General features: G+C 40.1%; 1 protein-coding gene across 5 annotated transcripts in view; it reads left to right on the top strand.

Annotated features, from left to right (window-relative positions):
• Window positions 1-19,049, top strand: part of DMD (dystrophin) — a 2,141,216-nt gene that overhangs the window by 2,057,527 nt on the left and 64,640 nt on the right. For all 5 annotated transcript variants that reach the window (XM_084869361.1, XM_084869360.1, XM_084869362.1 and 2 more), the window contains one exon: window positions 17,385-17,551. In XM_084869361.1, coding sequence (XP_084725487.1) covers window positions 17,385-17,551 — 167 coding nt within the window. The remainder of the gene's footprint in view (window positions 1-17,384; window positions 17,552-19,049) is intronic.

Raw genomic sequence — 19,049 nt, forward strand, 5'->3', positions numbered from 1 at the left:
TAATATATGTGTACTAGTATGTCATATATCAATAATAAATAATTCTAGAATACCTGGGTTAGTGAGTAGCAGAGTGGTTAAGTGCATAGGCCCTGAAACCCTCTGCCTGGGTTCAAATCTCAGCTGTGCTATTTGCTGGGTATAAAACCTTGGGTACGTTTCTTGATTTTCCTGGCTCCTAAACTCTTGGGGTTTTATGATCCAATAGAGACAGAGCATTTAGAGTTGTGATGGGCACATACATAGTAGTGCTCCCTGAGTGTTAGCTATGATAATCTAAAGTATATTGTAAAACTCTGGGGAGGGAGGGTATGAATGGGAGTGGAGGGGGGGTTGGTAAGGTATGTACACATATTTTTTTACCTTAATTAAAAAAATGAGAAAAAAAGTTTAAAAAAATGTTAAAACCAAAAATAAAAGCTAAAAATAAAAATGAAGTAAAATAAAATATTGTATTGTATTGTCATGTATTGTAACATGACAATATCCTGCCAAGGTTAACAGTTCTTTCTACCTATAGCCAAGCACCTTTAGATTAGATTTTAGAGACACTTAAAATTTGTTTTCTCAAAATGTGTTAAAATACCATACCAGGACACTTTCTAAACAGTTTGACAGCATTCCCCATGTCAACTGATCACATTTTTATATTTTTCATCCTTAAAATAACTCTCAAAAATTCCACTTTGAGTAGGTTTCCTTTAGCTTCTTGTTCAGTAAACAAATTATGATTCCTACAGCTCCATAGGTAATCTTTTTACACACCTTTTAATGGGTATTCATTAATAGTTATTATATTAGCAAGTTATAATAATTTGATATTCATAAACAGTTTCCATCAGCAAGCTCCTACCTGGCCTGTTTATGGACAGTTAGTTAGAATTGTAACCAAATTCAGGGTCAGCTGCCTACTACAATGAAAGCCAAACTTGTAAGCCAGAGTCCTAGTGGGTAAGAAAACAGGTTTATTCAAGTACTGACCACCTGAAAAAAATGAGGGACTGTGGTCCCAAACATTTCAGTGCAGGCAGGGTTTTTTATGAGGGAGAAGGAAAGCAAAACAAAGAAATCAGGGAAGGGGCTGTGGACATGTAGGCAGCGTTCTTGCTGGTCCGGATATGGATTTTCATGGTCAGTATCTTTGAATTGGCCATCTAGATTCCTGTGTCTTGGCAGTCAGCAGTAGCCAAGGCCTTGAGGTCAGGCTGCTCTTTAAGTTCACACAGGAATTGAAGCTGCTGAACTGTAAAGTATGCTGAAAAAAAAACTATTAATATGCAAGCTCTAGTTTTGAGAGAAAAATCAGGTTAGAGTAACAAGCTGGGTTTAACATTTACTAAGATTAATAGGGGTAGCTTTATATAAATATAACGTATTCATTCCTCATTGCAAAATTCCTGCAAATTTTCACCTTTTATTAGAGTACTAGAAGCCCAGTGCATGAAAATTCATGCACTGAAGGGGTGATCCCTTAGCCCAGCCTGCTCCCTCTCATAGTCCAGGAGCCCTCAGGGGTGGGAGGTGACCCAGTGATCAGGGGAAGGTGATATCCCATCACACCTCTGCTGCTGCCACTGCTGGCAGTGCAAGCCTTGGCTGGTCCTGGTCACCTTAGCCTTGGCCGGCCCTGGGTAGCTGGGCAGCAACCATCCACGGCTTTCCTGCGCATTGGGCCAGCCCTGGGTGGCTGGGGGGTTGAAGAGACTGGGGGACTCCAGAGGCAGGCACACTGGTGGGGCTGAGGGGACTGGGTACCACCATCTTGTGGCTGTGAGTGCTGACATATTTGAGGGTGGGGCAGTCAATTAGCATATTCCCTCCTTATTGGCTGTGGGTTCTGCCATCTTTGGCCTTAGTGTCAATTAGCATATTCCCCCTTTATTAGACAGGTCTATCAACATTGTCTTGAGTTGACTATTAGTTTACAATGGCTAGGTTTTGGGAAAAATTATGTTATTGTGGGTTTAACTTTGTAATTATCAATTTAATTTATTGTGGTTTATGTGGTTAACTTTTCATTGTGGAGTGATTATATTTATCAGTATTTTGAAATAGATTTGTGTTGTAGTTGAACCTGTTTCATTCAGCATACACCTACTGCTAAGTAAAAGCCCATGTCATTCTCTTTTCCCCTCCTCAACCTTATAAACTTGTACTTTATTGTTATGACCAAATTTTTCTCCTTCGTTCCTTTCTTCCGTGAGGCAGAAGCACTAATGAAAAAATATCTTTTTGAGAACCATCCTTTTAGTTGAAAGTCTATTCTGAATTCCCTTTCATCAGTTCACCATTCATTTTAATTTACATAGAAATTTATCCAAAAAGCTCATAGAATCAAGGAACTATGTATTCAATGTTGTCTGTTTTCCTTTTTTTCCATGATTGTCACTGGCTTGTAAATTGGATTTTTTAAAAAGGAAGTTCTTTCTGCAAAGGTTATTTAAGATTAAGGGAATTATAAAACTTGTTCCTGGAATAAACAGATAATACGCTTCTTTGTTTATCCAGGGTCCTTAGTGTGTCTTAATCCTCTAATCGAAAAGCTAGGGTTTTTTGTTTGGGTTTCTTTCTTGCATTTGATAAAATATTTTAAAAATGTCCTCTTACTTTTTAAAAAGCTATACAAAACATAAGTTAAAATTTATTCTGGCGTTCAATTCTATGAGTTTAGACAAATGCACATAATTGTGTCACCACCACTATAATCAAGACACAGAACATTTCCACCACCACTAAAATTATGTATTCACTGCCTTTGTTGTCATCTTGCCTGCTCCCAATCTCTGGAAACTACTACTCTGTTTTCTGCTCCTATACTTTTGCTTTTTCCTGAACTGAATTTTAAATGATTGTACAATAGGAGGCAATTCTAGAGGGGTTCATGGTATGCATCGTACTTTAGCGAGCTGTGTCCTGACTCCTACTTGAAAAAGTGTATTCCATGATACCTACAGACAGATATATGTGCTTTATCGTGTATGTGAAACTTTCCTGTTAAATAAGAACTCTTTAGCATAAATTAATAACATTGAGTATATTTATGGATCTGCATAAATTTAAAAATTGTGCTTTTGTTCCCTAGAGGTATGGTGTTAATTGGTTTATTAGTCAGGTGGAGTGGAGCGCCTGAGGTCAGAACAGTTGTCCTTGAACATGTAAATGAAGAGTGGATAATCACCACGTGTTATTGTTTGGGCTGATTTTATCTTTAATGGGTGATTCAGAATCCTGATTAATATTTAGATCAGTGACTGCTGGCCTCATTATTTTCAGAACTCTAAATAAAATACTTGATTTCTACCCAAGACAGCAGTTACAGGAAGCCTTTTTTTTTTTTTTTTTTTTACTTCTTGTTTCATGAATATAAAATTCTTGACCTCTCAATTTTTATTTTAAATAAGGAAAATTTCTGTGAATGTGGGGCATCCTTAAACTTATTATGGCCAAAAATTCACATGTAGGTGTCTAGTAAAAGCACATCTATGCTCAATATATGAAGGGATGCTGTAAGAACAATTGCCCTAGCCCAGTGGTCGGCAAACTCATTAGTCAACAGAGCACAATATCAACAGTACAATTTCTTTTGAGAGCCAATTTTTTAAAACTTAAACTGCTTCTAAGGCCACTTCTTCAAATAGAATCGCCCAGCCGTGGTTTTTTGTGGAAGAGCCACACTCAAGGGGCCAAAGAGCCGCATGTGGCTCGAGAGCAGCAGTTTGCCCATCATGGCCCTGGCCTATTTGGTGCAGTAGGTAGAGCATCAGCCGTCAGACTGAAGGGTCCTGGATTTGATTCTGGTCAAGGGCATATACGTTGGTTTCATGTTCGATCCCTAGCCCTGGTCAGGGTGCATAAGGGAGGCAACCAATTGATGTCTCTCTCTCAAATCCATGTTTCTCTCTCCTATTTCTACCCCCTCTCTGCCACTCTCTCTCTAAAAAGAAAAAAAAAATAAATGGAAAAAATCTTCTGGTGATGATTAATAAAAAAACAACAATGAAGGTAAGAGAACAAACAGGGAGAAAGGGAGAAAATCAGTAGTATGATGTTAGCTTTGTGTTTTCCGAGAAAATTAATCCTGAGGAGCTTTTCACATTTTATGCCATTGACATTAATGCTTTAGCCCCCCTTCCCCTTTCACAGTGATTAAAGTCACTTTTACCCTCCTGCCTGCCATGACTTTCCCCCTGAAGGGTGATTTGGAAGAAACAATAGTTTCAGCCAGTGTTCAATTTTGGGGGGGAAAATCAACTATGAAGAATAAAAAGAAAAAAAAAATAGAAAGGATAGTATAATGAACATCCATGTCTCTTGTGCATGGTTAGTGTTTTGCCCTCTTGGTGGCAGCAGGAACAGACCTGGGTTCAACAACCTCAGTACTTGAGTTCTGGCTAGGAAAGATTTCAGTGCCAAGACTCAAACTATAAGAGAGCACTTATTTAGAAATCACAGAGGTAGTAGAAGCAATTCGGAGAAGAAATGGGCTTAGAAAACAAGTTATAGAGTCAAGGGAATGGCCCTTGGAGCTTAGAAGTGAGAAAGGTAAACTTGACCTGCCTGATGGGATGGGGAGGGGAAAAGGCACTATTTTAGTTGAAAGTGTGCTCCTGGGAGGAAGGGCACTCTGGGTCCTCTGTCCTAAGGTTTTTGTTTTTGTTTTCGTTTTTTTAATGTATTTTATTGATTTTTTTTACAGAGAGGGAGAGAGAGTTAGAAACATCGATGAGAGAGAAACATCAATCAGCTGCCTCCTGCACACCTCCCACTGGGGATGTGCCCACAACCAAGATACATCGTGCCCCTGACCGGAATCGAACCTGGGACCCTTCAGTCTGCAGGCTGACGCTCTATCCACTGAGCCAAACTGGCTAGGGCTGTCATAAGGGTTTTAAGGGTGGAGATTTTAGGGGAGGTCCCAGGGGAAGATCAAAATGGAATATTCAGCAGCTTTCACTAGGATCGTGGCTCTACTGATTGGTTGGGGCCAGGCTAGGGAGTAGTTGATCATTGTGTCAGGTCCTGATGTCAGTCAGGGCATATTTCTGTCTGGTTTTGTGAGGGTGTGGTCCATAGTCACTCAGCTTTCATGGGCCTGGAACTGAAACACAACTGAAGTCAAAATGTCAATTGACCTGAGGCTTTGTTCTTAAAATACTTTGATGCTGACCAGGATCTGGTGTCCTAAGGGCTTAATTAAGGAAGGGAGTAGACAGAGAGAAGGAGAAAGGGTCATGTTTAAGAAAAAGAGGTTTCAATATCATCTGGCATGCAGTCCATATTGCAATTGTCCCATTGCCCCAGAATGTTCCTCACATCTGGCTGTTTTCTTCCAGGATCCAGTCAGGGTTTCTGTCTTGCATCTGATCGTCATGTCTGAACTTTCACTTAATCTGAACAGTCTCTCAGCATTTTTTTTTCATTCACAACATTGATGTTACTGAAGATTCCAGGCCAGTTCTGTTAAAGAAAGTCCCGTATTCTTGAAATGTTCTGGTTGTTTCGTTATGATTAGATTCAGGTTAAATTTTTTTGGCAAGAAGATGATAGAGGTGATAGTGTGTACTTTCTGCTATATCACATCTGGAGGGACAAAATAACATTTTGTTCTTATTGGTAACACTAAGCATGTGAAGGTGGTGTTAGTCAGATATACCCATTGTACTTAAAAAGTCATTTTTATGGTATTTTGAGACCTTATGAATATGTTATTCTTCTACAGCCTTTATCCTATTCTTTTAGTGTCTATTGATGATCTCTTTCTAATTCATTGATTCTATTGGTGGCTACATGGTAGTGATTTTCTAATTCTACCATTCTGTCTGCATGTCTTAGCAGGCTTTCTTCTTTGAAGAAAAGCTTTCACTTCTCCCCTCTTGTTTTGATTATCACCGAGGACACTCCTTTTCCTCCCAGAGCAATGAAAACGCATGTCTGATACATGCATTTCCATATTAACCGACTCCTTTGGGAGTGACAAGTTAACCGCATCATCTAACATGAGCTGTGTGCTATTGATGATTGAGATGCTCATAGGATTTTCTCTCTTTTTTGCTACTTCAGTTTTTCTTGACCTGCACCTTTCAGTCCATGTGGCTCATATATGCCATACCATCTAATCACAGGAGGAAGGACACATAATGCCAAAAACAAGGGGTAAAGAAGGTGATCAGGAGAGATAGGAATATGCATTTATCACAGTAGTTTCTGAAAATTCACTTGTACCTTCATATAGCTCTCAGTAGTCAGCATAGAATTCAGATCAATATTTGGTAGCTGGGTAGAGTCTCTAGCACCTTCAAACAAGTTACAAATGATTTTAGTAATCAGCCTGTATGGTTCCATAGGAAATCACTTTTGTGTTAACCTTTTTAAGACTACTTTAAGCATACATATTTTTACTGTTAAAATAGTAGATAATATTGAGCTATTTCCTTAACCTCTTTGAGCCTTTTTCATTTATAACATCAAGTTAAACACTATCTCAAGAGTACTTATCCCCACGTTTCCTTGATTATGTGGTAAATGTTATAAGTGGAAAAAATCAGAAAGGGAAATGGATTACTGTACTTATTTCAAAGCTTGGTCATGATCAAGAAAGCCTTACCTGATTTTTTGCATTAACAACTTTTGTAACAGATATATGATATGGAAAATAGTCTTGTACATATAGTGCATGTGGCCTTTCACACGAGACCAGCTGTTCTCTGAATAGAAGTAGCAAGATGCGAGAAAATATTATGTGGAGCCTCATATAAATGATTCCTTGTGTTTGTACACTATATTTTTTATTAACAACTCAAAGGTAAAATGTAAGTATCATGTGTCTTACAGGATCAAAATACCGCCTTCCTTCTGTTTTATTTGTTACATGTATGTTTCGTATAGTTTTATAGATTTTTTTTAATCACTCATTTGATTTTCATAAAAATTGGGACAGTTTGGAAGAAGAGTCATTAATATTCTTTACAACTTGTGCTTGTTCTTCCTTTTATGTTCATTGCTGGTGCAGACTTCTCTCTTATGTAAAATAGTCCATTGATGCCCTTGGTAGATTTAGAGGTTGTTAAAGAAATTATAATGACAGCTCAAGGAACAGTCAAGAACTGCATGTCCTTATATACAGTCTGATCCTGGCTAGTCAATCTCCTGTAATTCTAAATCTTTGTGTACAGGCTGTAATTCACAAAACAATTTTGATCCATTTAAATTCAGCAAATCTTTCCAAATATTAGGGCCTTTTACAATCATAGCCAGAAATGTTGGGTTGTCAGCTACTAATGCCCTTACTTATTAACAGTGGCAATGATATTGAAATTGTCAGTTGCTTTTTGAAGGGAACATTTTACTAGTGAAAGCAGCAAATGAAAATGGCCAGGAAGGAGAGCCTGGCCAGTGTGGCTCAGTGGTTAAGCATCAACCCATGTACCAGGAGGTCACGGTTTAATTCTTCGTCAGGGCATGTACCCCGATTGTGGTCTCAATTCCTAGCAGAGGTTATGCAGGAGACAGTTTTTTGATGTTGATGTTTCTATTATATAGAAACATCAATGATGACCCATACTAGGGATTGAGCCTGCAACCCAGGCATGTACCCTTATTGGGAATTGCACCATGACCTCCTGGTTCATAGATTGAAGCTCAACCACTGAGCCACACCAGCTGGGCAAAACATATTTTTTTTAAAAAAGAAAATGTCCAGGAAAGAGAGATTAACTTTTTTTAAAATTGCTGGTTTGTCCTCATTGTCTTACCTAAATTGACCAATAAGAATGTTTGGAAATTCGATTCATGTATATGAATATATTTAATATTAATATATTTACTTATTGTTTTTCCTCTAAATGGGCAGGAACTCTACTAAATAAAATGAAAATGTACATACACACACACACACACACACACACACAACACAGGCACATTCTTACACTAGCTAACCTGCCTTACCTTGTGTGGGATAATTATTTGCATAATTCCTGTTGTTTGTCCTGGAATATATTAGACTAGAGGCTCATTGCACGAAATTTGTGCACTGGGGGGTGGGGAGGTGTCCCTCAGCCCAGCCTGCACCCTCTCCAATCTGGGATCCCTCAGGGTTGTCTGACTGCCAGTTTAGGCCTGATCCCTCCACAATCCAGGACTGCTGGCTCCCAACTACTCACCTGCCTGCCAGGCTGATCACCCCCTAACCACTCCCCTGCCAACCTGATTGATACCTAAATGCTCCCCTGCCAACCTGATTGATGCCTAAATGCTCCCCTGCCAACCTGATTGCCCCCAACTGCCCTCCCCTGCTGGCCTTATTGCCCCGAACTGCCCTCCCCTGGAGGCCTGGTTGCCCCAAATTGCCCTCCCCTGCCCGCTACCTTGTGGCAGCCATCTGGTGACCACATGGGGGTGGCCATCTTGTGCAATAGCTTGATGGCAATTTGCATATTACCTCTTTGTTATATAGAATAGAGTTGTCTATTTGAAAAGCAACTTATTTTCAAATCAGGCGCTATGATTTTAGCATGTTCCCTTGTAACTTTCAGCTAGTTCTTTAAAAAAAAAATTTATTCTTTTTCCCCTTCTATTCACAATTAACTAGTGTGGCCTTTCTCTCATAGTAACAGTAATTGAACAGGCCTATCATAGCCTCTCAGTTTCTCTGATGGTAGAGGATAGCAGCCTACCTGTTAGGCACCCTCCAGGGCTCCCAAGGAAGTCTGGGGCTTAGTTAATAGTCACCTACCCATGTTGGTTTCTTATTTTCAACAAATGAACCGTGGTAATGTAAGGTGTTAACATTATGGCAGGGTTTCTCAATCTTGGCACTGCTGGCACTTTGGCCCAGATAATTCTTTATTGTGGGCGGGGGGGGGGGGGGGGATTCAGTGCATTGTTGTAATTTAGCAGGATTCTGGCTTCTATCTTCTAGACACTAGTAGCAACTCCTTCCTGAGTTGTGATAACCAAAAATGTCTCCAGACATTGTCAGAGGTTCTCTGGGATACAGAATGGTTCTTGGTTGAGAACCACTGAGACAGAGCATGGCTGCCTGCTTATGGGGTTCCCTTGAAGGCCCCCAGTATGAAATTTGTGGATTCCTATATTTTAAGCCATTCCTATCTTCCAAACATATCCTCCAAATCTGGAAATAGACTGTTAGCCTTTTCTGTGTGATACCATAACAGATGAACCAGACACTAACTTAAAAACTATTTTAGTCCAGCTCTGGCATGGCTCAGTGATTGAGTGTTGACCTGTGAAGCAGGAGATCATAGTTCGATTCTTGGTCAGGGCACATGCCCGGGATGTGGGCTCTATCCCCAGTGGGGGGTGGGGGGGTGCAGAAGGCAGCCGATCAATCATTTTTTCTCACTCCCTCTCCTTTCCTCTCCCTTCCTCTCTTAAATCAATAAAAAAAAGGGGGGAAAAAAACAATTTCAAAGTAAACTTTGGGCAGTTCAAGAATGTACTTATTTTGGTTTCTGCTCCTTAGACAAACCTTATAAGTTTAATTCTTTTTGCTCTTCAGGATGACTAGGCTTTTTTTTTTTTTCATTTTAAGCTCATTTCGATATTAAAAATTTGTATTGTGATCACATTGCTACTTAATTGCTATTCATCCTTCAATTTAGCAAACTTTGTTGGAGGGGACAGAAGCGTAGTTTCTGTCCTTAAGTAACCTGCAATCTAGGGAGAAACAAAGGAGTTTTAGGCAAGTATTGTTTCTAGGGCAATAGTTCCTTTTCATCATCTGAGAACTGCTGGGTACAATCTCTTACATGTTTAATTCTTGCTACACTATCCCCCCCCCCCCCCATTTTTTAAAGTATCGACATGGTTTTTTTTTTTTAAAAAAAAACCTCTCACAATTAAGATGCCAGTTCCCTTCTCTTAAAAATAAGCTTGCCCTGGCCAGTTTGGCATGGGGCCAAGGACCCAAGGGTATCAAGTTTGATTCCTGGTCAAGGACATGTACCTGGGTTGCAGGTTTCCCAGCCCTAGTAGAGGTGCGTGCAGGAGGCAACCAATTGATGTGTCTCTCTCACATCGATGTTTCTCTCCCTGCCCCCCTGCTTTCAATCTCACTGGAAATCACTGGGGAAAATATTCTCTGGTAAGGATTAAAAGAAAAAGAAAGAAAATGGGGGGGGAGGGCAGAAATTTCACTTTGATAAAGGCAAACATTTAGTTAAAGCAATGGGTCAACCACTTACAAAGCTAGTGCAAAATTAAAAGGAAAAAAGTAGGAAGATCATGTGTAATTACAACAATAAATTAAGGGATATACTCACACACACACACACACACACACACACACAAAGTTAGAAAAAAAACTAAAAAAAGAAAAAGAATAAAAGGTTTATATGTGTCTGGTAGCTGGGATGTAGGGCTTGCTGAGAAATATTACCATCACACTTCTTCTGTGGCCATGAACCCATATCCTCAGAGAAAAATAAGTATTCAGGTTGATCCCCCTGGCAGCCATTTTGGGCCTGGTCCTTCTGTGCCTAGGAATTTATGAGAAGCACAATGTGTAAGAAACCCAGAAGTTATTCTGAACCCCTAACTCTAAGCTTGCTACATCATATTATTTCACATTGTTATATTGGTAATTACATCCTCTGGCTAGAAGTTACAGATAATTGGGATTCCTTTAACTATTTTTATACCTTGTTAAAGTGACAGTTGATTAAAGCAACCCTGCAGTGTGCTGTAATGGAGAGGCTGCAGGGACACTGAGTCCTTCCCCTGACCTCCATACTCTGGTGGAGATTTGCTAATAGGTGAGGACCAACAGAGAAGGAGTGGAAACACAACACACTTTTATTTTTTTTTAATTCAATATATTTTATTGATTTTAGAGAGTAAGGGAGAAGGAGACATAGAAATATCAATGATGAGAGAGAATTATTGATTGGCTGCCTCCAGCACATCCCCCACTGGGGATCGAGCCCGCAACCCAGGCATGTGCCCTTGCCTGGAATCAAACCTGGGACCCTTCAGTCTGCAGGCTGACGCTCTATCCATTGAGCCAAACCAGCCAGGGCCACAATATGCTTTTAATGCGTGGCTATCACAGAGGGAAAAAGTGGTATTACCAAAAATAAGGGACAAGAAAAACACCACACATCTAGGGCTAAATGGCCCATTCCTAGAGTTTTTGATTAGATGATTCAAGAATGGCATTTAGGGGTGAGGGCAATGTCACCCTTAATACCAAGAGAAGATATCCGAGGTGTCTACAAATGTCAGCAAATAATAGAACCAACAAGGATGATCTCAATCCAGTGCCATGTACCTGTCCTTTGACCTCAACAACTTCCTGCCATTCCACTCTATCCATATTTGTGTGTGTGTGTGTGTGTGTGTGTGTGTGTGTGTGTGTGTGTGTGTGTGTGTATATTTCTAGAATAATCAGAATGCTGGATTGTAAAAGTTTTAGCTCTGGTAGAACGTTTATGAAGCTTGCCTGACTTTTAATTCTTTCTTTCTTTATTGCTAGACAAGGGGAGAGAGGATTATCACCTGGCTAGAGGGTGGGTTTGTAGTAAAAATGAAAGATGGAAACAGAATGAGGGTGTGAATCCCAGTGCTTTGTCTTCAGTGATGTCATTTGGCACAGGTGAGCAGTTTTAAAGGAGCCCAAATGAAGGATCTTGCATCATAGGAGCTGGAGAATCTATAATATTTTGAAAGAGGAGAAGTGTCTATAGCGTCCCTTGGTAATTCACACTAACGCTTTAACAACTTTCAGAATCAGGAAATTCTTCCGTATGAGTTACAACCTATATTCTTCATGCTGCTTAAGCCTGTTCCTTCTTGTTCTGTCCTCAGTGGAGAGATTGAACAGCTGGTCACAGGCCCCTATGCAAGAGCTACTCACAAAATTGAAAAGTGTTCTTCAATCTCCCCTTTAGCTACTCTTTCTTGCTCGTTATTTTTTTTTTTCTTCATGCCTAATAATCTCAATTTTCTTAAGCTGTTCCCAGAGGTCTTTCAACCCCTTTAATTATTGTTGTGTCTTTCTGCCAAGTCTTCGCTAAATGCTGGGTCAGCTGTAGCCACCAGAGCTAGACACCATTTTTCCAGAAGGATTTGAATAGTATCGAGGGCAATGAGATCACTTCCTCACGCAATACTTGCTATGCCTTTAGTACTACATCACAGACATGCTATTTCCTTTTATTCTTTTATGGTTTGCACCTACATTTGTTGCTGACTCATGCTCAGATTATTGTTTGGTCTTCCAGAATGAATAGAAGCTTTTCTGCTATAGTTCGCTTTCCATATTAGGCATGAATTCTTACTCTGCTGCATGTCTTTGACTCCATCATTAACCAAACGATCATTTAAGCCTAAATCGGAAAACATACATAGGTTCAGTTTAAGCATCAATAAACCCATGCTTTAAATAGGAATGAACTGGTAGTGCTTTTCAGTTTACTGCCTTTCTGTATTGGTTTCTCCCCTAGCTACAAGGGGTTGGTTATTTTGATAAAGTCAGTTTCAAGACCAGTGGAGCAGGAGATTGTTATAGGACATGTTGTAACTGAAACTTGTAGTTCTTTTGACAAAGTCTCTCACTGTGTCTTTGTGTTCGTGATGAGAAACGTGTGCAGTAGAGTTTAGACAATAACTGGAAAGAGTCACACTTCAACAGTCAGGGCTGAATCCTGGATTTGTGGTGACCTGAGGGACAGGTTCTGGTGATGTGGCTCATTTTTATTTTTTGTTTTTTGTGTTGTTGTTTTTTTGTTAATCCTCACCCACGGATATTTTTTCCCCATTGATTTTTCAAGAGAGTGGAAGGGAGGGGGAGAGACAGAGAGAGAGAAGCATCCATGTGAGACACATTGATTGGTTGCTTCCCTCATGTGCCCCCACCGGGGCTGAGGATCGAGCCAGAAACCAAGGTACGTGCCCTTGACTGGAATTGAACCCGAGATCCTTCAGCCTGAGGGCTGACTCTCTAACCACTGAGCAAAACTGGCTAGGATGTGGCTCATGTTCGACCTTGGCCTCAATGTTTGATATTTTCACCAGTGACTTTTTGATGAAGACAGAACACATTTTTTAAAATGTACAGAATATACAGAGTTGGGTATAATGGCTAATTCATGGACTGTAAGAGACACAATTTTTAAGGGTAATGATGAGATTGTACAGTGTACACTGGGATCAAACTGACAGGAAAATCTTTGACATAAGTGAGAGGAAACAAATCCAAATGAATAAGTATAGAATGGAGGAATCACTGGAGGCAGCCAAAATCATTATTTTCTGTCATACCCAAAAGAGCATTAGAACTTGTGGTGTTCACAGGGCTTAGAATATAAAAAAAAAAAAAAGGAGGGGGGTGTCTTGCGATCACTGAATAACAAGTGTAGGAAATTCTGAGGCTAAACAAAGTTTAACATGTTTCTTTACTGATGACCTTCTTTGCTTCTAGTATGTTAATGTACATTAAGAATTTTAAGAGGTGGGTATAATATGCAGTGTTTCTTTAATTCATTTAACCTTTTTATGAAGCATTTTGCTGGATGATTGATCTGCTGGATACACTGGGAAACACTGACCCAGAGGTTTTAGTTGAGTGGAAACCCTGTGTGAACCTGTAGTATTGAACAAAAGCAAGTCATCCCGTTATATTGGATGAGAAATGGAGGGACCATTCCTTGCAGATCATATTTGGAGAATCCTATATAATAAAGGGGTGATATGCAAATTAACTATCACTCCATCACAAAGATGGCAGCACCCATAGCCACAAGATGGCAGCGCCCAGTCCCCTCAGCCCCACCAGAGTGCCCCCGTCCTGTGGGAGGGATGGCCGCTGAGAGCAGGCATTGTAAGCAGCCTGGCAGAATGCTTGCTTTGTCACCGCAGTGATGAGGAAAGCATCCCACCCCAGCCGTGTGGGGCCTCTGGCCCACGGAGAGCCTCTGGGCAGCAGGTGCAGAACGGTCAAGCCCCACAGCAAGCAGAGAAGCATAGGGAGTGGGCCTTAGCCGTGACGACTCCTGGATTGGAGAGGGCTCTCCTGAGAGCTCCCAGATTGGAGAGGGTGCAGGTTGGGCTGAGGGACCCACCCACCCCCTGTACACAAATTTTGTGCACCAAGCCTCTAGTAATTTTCTAAAGGACAGTGGCGAATCAAGCCATATCATATGAGGAAGAAATAAAAGGAGTAGGGATAAAGTGGCGTGAACATGACAGCTTGGGAAAAATACTTAAAGGGCTGCTAGAAGGCTAAAGACTTCTGGGCTTCTGGTCAGATGGATAATTATAATGACAGTAACAACAGCAGATACTGACATGGCCCTTGCTATGTGCCAGACACTGTTCCAAGTGCCTTTCACTTGTTAACTCATTTAAATCTTACAACAACTCTATGAGATAGGCGCTATTAATAGTTCCATTTCATGGCAGAAGAAAATTAAGACGCAGGGAGATAAAGTTAATTTCCCAAGGTCACAAAGCCCATAAGTGGCAAGCAGGGGTCAAACTCCTGGAGCCGGAGCCTCTAATTCTATTCGTTCTGCTGGTGAATTTCAGCTCAGGCTGAAGACACTTTTAACAGGGTTCCCTGGACACAAATATTCAAGATCGTCCATTAAGGATGTTTGTTCTCATGCACGGGTGGTGTTTATATAGAAGCTAGGAGAACACAGTAGCTCTTGGTTAAGAGCTTGAGCTCTATGACTGCTAAAGGTCTTACAGCTCTGTGGTGCCATTGCAAGATGAATTAACTTCTGTGCGTCCCTTTCATCTTTTACATTTTCCACAAAGAACCTCAAAAAGTGCTCAACAAAAGCTTTTATCAGAAGCTTGAATTGACACCATTTGCAGCTAGGAAATTTAAGGTTAAACAACTCATTACAGTGTGGGAAAATTTGTCATCCGGGATAATGACTGGTACTGCCGATGTGGTGGGGGTTGCAAGGCAAGTGACCTGTTTATCTAAATGCTACCGGTTTGGCTCAGTGGATAGAGTGTCGGCCTGTGGACTCAAGGGTCCCAGGTTTGATTCCGGTCAAGGGTATGTGTACCTTGGTTGCAGGCACATCCCCAGTGGGGGATTTGCAGGAGGTAGCTGATCAATGTTTCTAGCTTTCTATCCCTCTCCCTTCCTCTCTGTGAAAAATCAATAAAATATATTTAAAATAAATAAATAAATGCTACTGCCTTTCTATGTGAAATGTGAATAGAGTCTTTATTTGCGAACCATATTCAAAGGAAGCAACATGGGTTTGCAATTCAAATACACATAGCCTGTATGATCCTAAATATCCATCATGCATTCAGTTTAAATTGGTCTCAGAAAAGGTAGTGCCCTTGGGTTCTTGGCAAAGTGAATGAAAATCGTTACTGGAGAAGGCATTTCCAGTCAAGGGCTCAAAAGTACCTCCTGAAAATATATTAAGGTCAATGTAGTACATGGTAAAAAAAAAAAAAAAAAAATAAGCACATAGGAAATCAAGGTGAGCAAGAAGCAGCAGAAATAGCAGACCACAGAAAAAGATCCGCAGTGATTTTATGTGTTGGAATCGTTAGGTTATTTTTTGAAAACTATGTTTACTTTGTTTAAGAGAATATAACAGACATTGAAAAATATCTGCAGGGAACCACAAAGTTTAGAAGTGACCTTTAAAATGACCAACTACCAGCAGCTGGTTTGTTCTCAGCGGATTGAGTGTTGGCCCATGGACTGAAGTCATGTGTTTGATTCCTGTCAAGGGCACGCACCTCAGTTGCGGGATCCATCCCCGGCACCAGTCTGGAGTCACCCAATTGATGTTTCTCTCTCTTTATCTCTCCCCTCCCTTCCACTCTCCAAAAATACAACAACAACAAAATGATCAACTAAAACTTCTAGTTATTAAAAAGTACAATAAGAAAAGTTTAAAATATACTGTATGAGCTTACTTCAGACTGAATGATTCTAAAGAGAGAAATAGATTCCAGGCAGAAGGGATCGTTAGCAACGAAGCATAACAGACAAAAAGGGAAAACTAGAGAAATGCAGGCTAGATAGAAAAAGTCTACATTTATCTTACAGGTTTCTGTAAGCAGAGCAGACAGGGGATGGAGAAGAGAAACTATATGTTGAGATGATGACTGAGAAAATTCCAGAGCTGACTAAAGACTTGAGCCCACAGGTTCCAGAAGCCCAGTTAATCCTACAAAGTATAAATAAAACCCTAGAGATACAATACAAGACAGGAAAAGGACGAATTGCCTTCAAAGGAACAACAATCAGCTTTACTGCTGACTTCTTAGCAGTAGCAGCAGAGAAAGTGAGATAAAAGTAGAGTAATATTTCAGTGTGCTACAACAAAGGAAAAACAGAAACACCCAAAACCTAAAAATCTATGTCCCATAAAGATAGCTATCAAGAATATGGATAAAAAAAGAGATTTTTCAGATAAAACCTGAGATATTCACCGCCAGCAGATACTAAAGGAATGAAAAACAAAAAGGAAGTCGTCAATGTATGAATCAGTCTAACAATATAAAAAAAAATTAAACAGTCTTATGGGGGGAAAAAAGCAAGGTCTAATTAAAATGCACGACTATGATAATATATAAATCAAGTGATGGCTAAATATATTTTGAGCTTTCTAAAATCATTGTACTGCTTGCTGGAATGGTGTTTATTAAAATTTAGACTTTGAAAGAGGAAGAAGGAAAGGGGGAAAATAAAGACACAGACAGATAAAGAAACAGCGGGTCACCAAGAAAACACTAGGCCTGGTGGTTTGCATTCAATATCAGCTCTGCCACCAGTTAGTTGTATGGCCTTTGAAAAGCTACTTCTCTCATCTATTTCTGGTGATTTTTTTTTGTTTTTTTGTTTTTTTGGGGTGTGTGTGTGTGTGTGTGTGTGTGTATGTGTTTTCTGTAATATGAAGCTTTGGGACCAGATGAATTTTGAAACCTCTTCATTATGATTCTATGACACATTGAGAAATAGATTCTTTAGAAAAAAAGGAATCAATATTTCTGGGTTATTTTTTTCCTCCTCTGAAATTTTATCAATAAACACTTGTCTTTTCCTTTTGGCTAACTTATGTGTCTGCTCCAACACTGGAGCTCAATATAGTGTCACTCAGGTGCACAGTTTGCTTTCCATTAGTTTTTTTTATTTTTTATTTCCTTGTCATCTCATAGCCAGAGTAATGGCAGCTCACAGCCTTAGGGGTAGATGGCTCATGTGAATGTTAGGGGGGGACCATTTGCAGAAACGAACTGCAAACACTGGCCTTCATTGTACAAGTTACTGATTTTTTTCTTTTAACTCATGACCTCTACTGATATGTGCCTCCTTTACTTTCTCACCTTGTTCCCTCCCCGTACCCTCCCCCCCGCCTTCACTCTCCCTCCTGTCTCTGCAGGCCAATAATAAGCCCGAGATCGAAGCGGCCCTCTTCCTAGACTGGATGAGGCTGGAACCCCAGTCCATGGTGTGGCTGCCAGTCCTGCACAGAGTGGCTGCTGCGGAAACCGCCAAGCATCAGGCCAAGTGTAACATCTGCAAGGAGTGCCCAATCATTGGATTCAGGTATTAGGAGTCCCCCAAATGTCAATTTTTTTTCATGTCCTTTCCTGTTAATGCCTTGATCTTTGACTTCCTGTACCAGTTGCTGTTAGTCTTCAAAGTGGGGGAGGAGGTGATCCATCACGCCCCTGATCACTGCATTATTTTGGTGGATCTGGCTCTTTAGGCAGGTGTCTCTCTGCACCTGTGCTTTTCAGCTCTTCAGAGGCACAGTCTTGGGTGAACACGACTGACTGCCTGTCTCCACTAAGATATGTGTCCGTCAACAGTATACACATACACTGTGCCTCTCTGCCTTCCTGCAGTCAAAACATTCTGACCATCTGTCTTTTTATTTTTTATTTTTCACGGTCTTTTCTGTTTATAGGCAGTATCCAAGAATGAGTTATAAAACTAAGGAATGATTCTATTTTGGGAGACCAGTCATGGTAGCTCAGTCTCTTATTCGCTTTGTACCATTTTCTCCCCCTAAAGTAATAAGACTTCTTTTAAGCACACGGGAACTTCTCTATCTGTGGATCTGATTAGGCTCTCTACATAGTATCCTAATGAACTTCTAAGGGAATATAAAGTATGCAAGTAAATGAAAGATTCACCAAGCAGCTATAAAAGGAACATGTTCCTTATAAATTTAAAAGTAAAAAGAGCTAAGAAACAAAGCAGGTTATTCTGAAATTCTTAAACTGTCACAGAAAACAACTGGCTCTTACCTTCCACCTTGTCGACCTGTTTGGGGAGACAGAGATTTTTAAATGGACTCATCCTATTGAACAATAATCCCCAATCCAAATTCTGAAATGATGGTGTATTTAAACATCTGGGTCAACATCAAGGTTTCCTTAGCGATGACTAAGCCACAAAGTTGTAAACTATAGTCTGTGCCCGTTCAGAATCCACTTAGTCGCTAAGTAAATACTCTTCCTGGTTATGCTTGGGCTTGTTTTAATACTTGGTTGCCTAATAACTACTTTGTGTCATTTGTGTGCTCTGTCCTTCCATACTTCATGCTCTTTACATAGGGGTTTTACAAAGCTTTAGAACAATGGTTCCCAGCATGAGGCACAAGCCCCATGGGGGGAGGGGAGGAGCAATTTGATTTATAAGGGGGCCAATTCGAGAATGAGTAATTAACAGTGTATTTTTTGCATTTCTTATGATTCTAGGGGCCTCATATACAATATATAAATATATTGTGGCATTTATGCATTGCACTTCTCTATATGTTTTGAAACTTTATTTGCTATTTTTTCATATCACTTCATATTATTTTTTTAAATAATGTCTTAGTGATTTCTTCCTCAGTACTTCAACTGTCCTTTCATTCTTTTATTTTTCTCTTTCATGGATTCCATGTTCTTTGGGTGCTTGTTTAGACCAAGTTAATGGCCTTTTAGGCTTCCTCCAAGTGACTAGGAGTTCACTTTTTGAATAATAAGAATTACACTGAGTGGCCAGATTATTATAATCTCTAAATGCATAATAATCTGGCACTCAGTGTATG

Source organism: Pipistrellus hanaki (assembly GCF_964339955.1).
Source record: "Pipistrellus hanaki genome assembly, chromosome: X".
Lineage (NCBI taxonomy): Eukaryota > Metazoa > Chordata > Mammalia > Chiroptera > Vespertilionidae > Pipistrellus > Pipistrellus hanaki.